This window comes from Gavialis gangeticus, unplaced genomic scaffold (genome assembly GCF_001723915.1).
Source record: "Gavialis gangeticus isolate Ggan-Ray unplaced genomic scaffold, GavGan_comp1, whole genome shotgun sequence".
NCBI lineage: Eukaryota > Metazoa > Chordata > Crocodylia > Gavialidae > Gavialis > Gavialis gangeticus.
The window spans coordinates 13,551,466-13,553,036 of NW_017728964.1; the positions used below are offsets into that span (position 1 = coordinate 13,551,466).

Sequence of the window (1,571 nt, forward strand, 5' to 3'; positions counted from 1 at the left end):
GTCCCTTCCAACCCTAGAAACTATGAAACTATGAAGAAACTATGAAACTGTTTTTCACCTAAGTGATTTTGTTCCTAGATGAACATGCAAAGATAGACATTGGCCTGCCTCACTATAAACCGTCACGGTTCCAGGAACTCAAGATGAGAAAAGAGATCATGAAACAGAACCGCCAGAACATGGAAATGGAAAGAGCGTCCCGCCTCAGAACACGTATGTCCCCTCTTCCCCCCACACCCTTAATTCAGCCTCAGCTTCCTCTGCCTTCGTAGCTGACGTGGTTTAGCCCAGGGGCGGGCAAAATACAGCTTGTGGGCCGAATGCAGCGGGGAGCGGGGGAGTGGGCCCAGGCCCCAGGCAGTAGTTGTTGTGGGGGGGACATGGGGCTCTGTCCCTGCCCACTCCCCCCTCCCCCCATTCTTGATGAGCAATTGGCTAGTTAATCATATGCGGCCCAGCCCATGGCTGCTTCTGTTGCACTCTGCATGGGGCCGAGCCCCACCCACTGCTGCCGGGGCAGCTGGAGGGCCTCGGCCAGTGCACAGCTTCTGGGCAGGGCTGCTGCTGCTGTTCAGCTCTCCTGGCCTCCAGCGACTTTTTCTGTTCCTCCTGCAGCGCTCTGGGCAGTAGATAGGGAAGCGGTGGCAGGCAAGGGGGAAGCTGCATCTGGGTGGGAGCGCAGGGCAGAGGCCCCCACACCCAGCAGGAGCACAGAGCCCAGGTCAGCCCGTTCCATCACGCAGAGCTCCCTGCACAGCTCCTGGAGCTTGTGGATCACCAAGGGGAAGCCCCATGTGATGGAGCCAGCAGCCTTCCCCACTCCATGCTGCCATGTGCAGCTCCTGGGACTCCACTGGAACTGGTGGGGAGCCCTGTACAATGGAGCCAGGCTGGCTATTCTTTCTGCTTCCTGGCAGAGTCCCAGGATCTGTGTGTGGCAGCAGGGAGTGGGACCAAGCCACCCCCATGGCTCACAGTTCTGGCTGGGTCCCGGGAGTGGTGCATGAGACATGGGAAGCTTTGTGCGATGAAGCCAGGCCGGCCTGGCCTTGCTGCCTGCCACCACATGTAGCACCTAGAATGGCCAGAGCTGCACACTGCCAGGGGGCTCCACCTTGCCAGAGTCATGAGCGCACAGAGGGCCTGCTGCTGCCACCACTGGCATCAGGGGCTATGCGCGGGGGGGGCTGTCACATTCATACTCTCCCAGACCCACATGCCTTCCCTTTCCCCCCCTCACACACAACACCACCACACACCCCTTTCACCCTGCCACATACCACCCCCGCTCGCACACTCCCCCACACACAATACACAAAAGTAAGACTTTATTTTGAGCTATTATGCAATCATCTCTATATACACTACACAAACGCATGTAAATCAGGACAAAAGTATTTTTTTCAAATAAAATGAAAATATGTTATAGTAGATCTTTAATTTTTAGTGTATGACTTCATTTTTCCCCTGGTTCCACCCTGACCCTGGAGTACTTTAGGGGGTAAGGGGAGGAACTTCCGGTAACAAATGTCAGGGGTTAGGGGTGGGACTTTTGGCCCCAAGATGGCAAC

The 1,571-nt window shown here is 56.0% G+C and overlaps 1 protein-coding gene across 2 annotated transcripts in view; it reads left to right on the forward strand.

The window, feature by feature from the left end:
* Nucleotides 1–1,571, forward strand: part of MRPL38 (mitochondrial ribosomal protein L38) — a 20,594-nt gene that overhangs the window by 7,887 nt on the left and 11,136 nt on the right. For both annotated transcript variants that reach the window (XM_019503284.1, XM_019503276.1), the window contains exon 3: nucleotides 79–213. In XM_019503284.1, coding sequence (XP_019358829.1) covers nucleotides 79–213 — 135 coding nt within the window. The remainder of the gene's footprint in view (nucleotides 1–78; nucleotides 214–1,571) is intronic.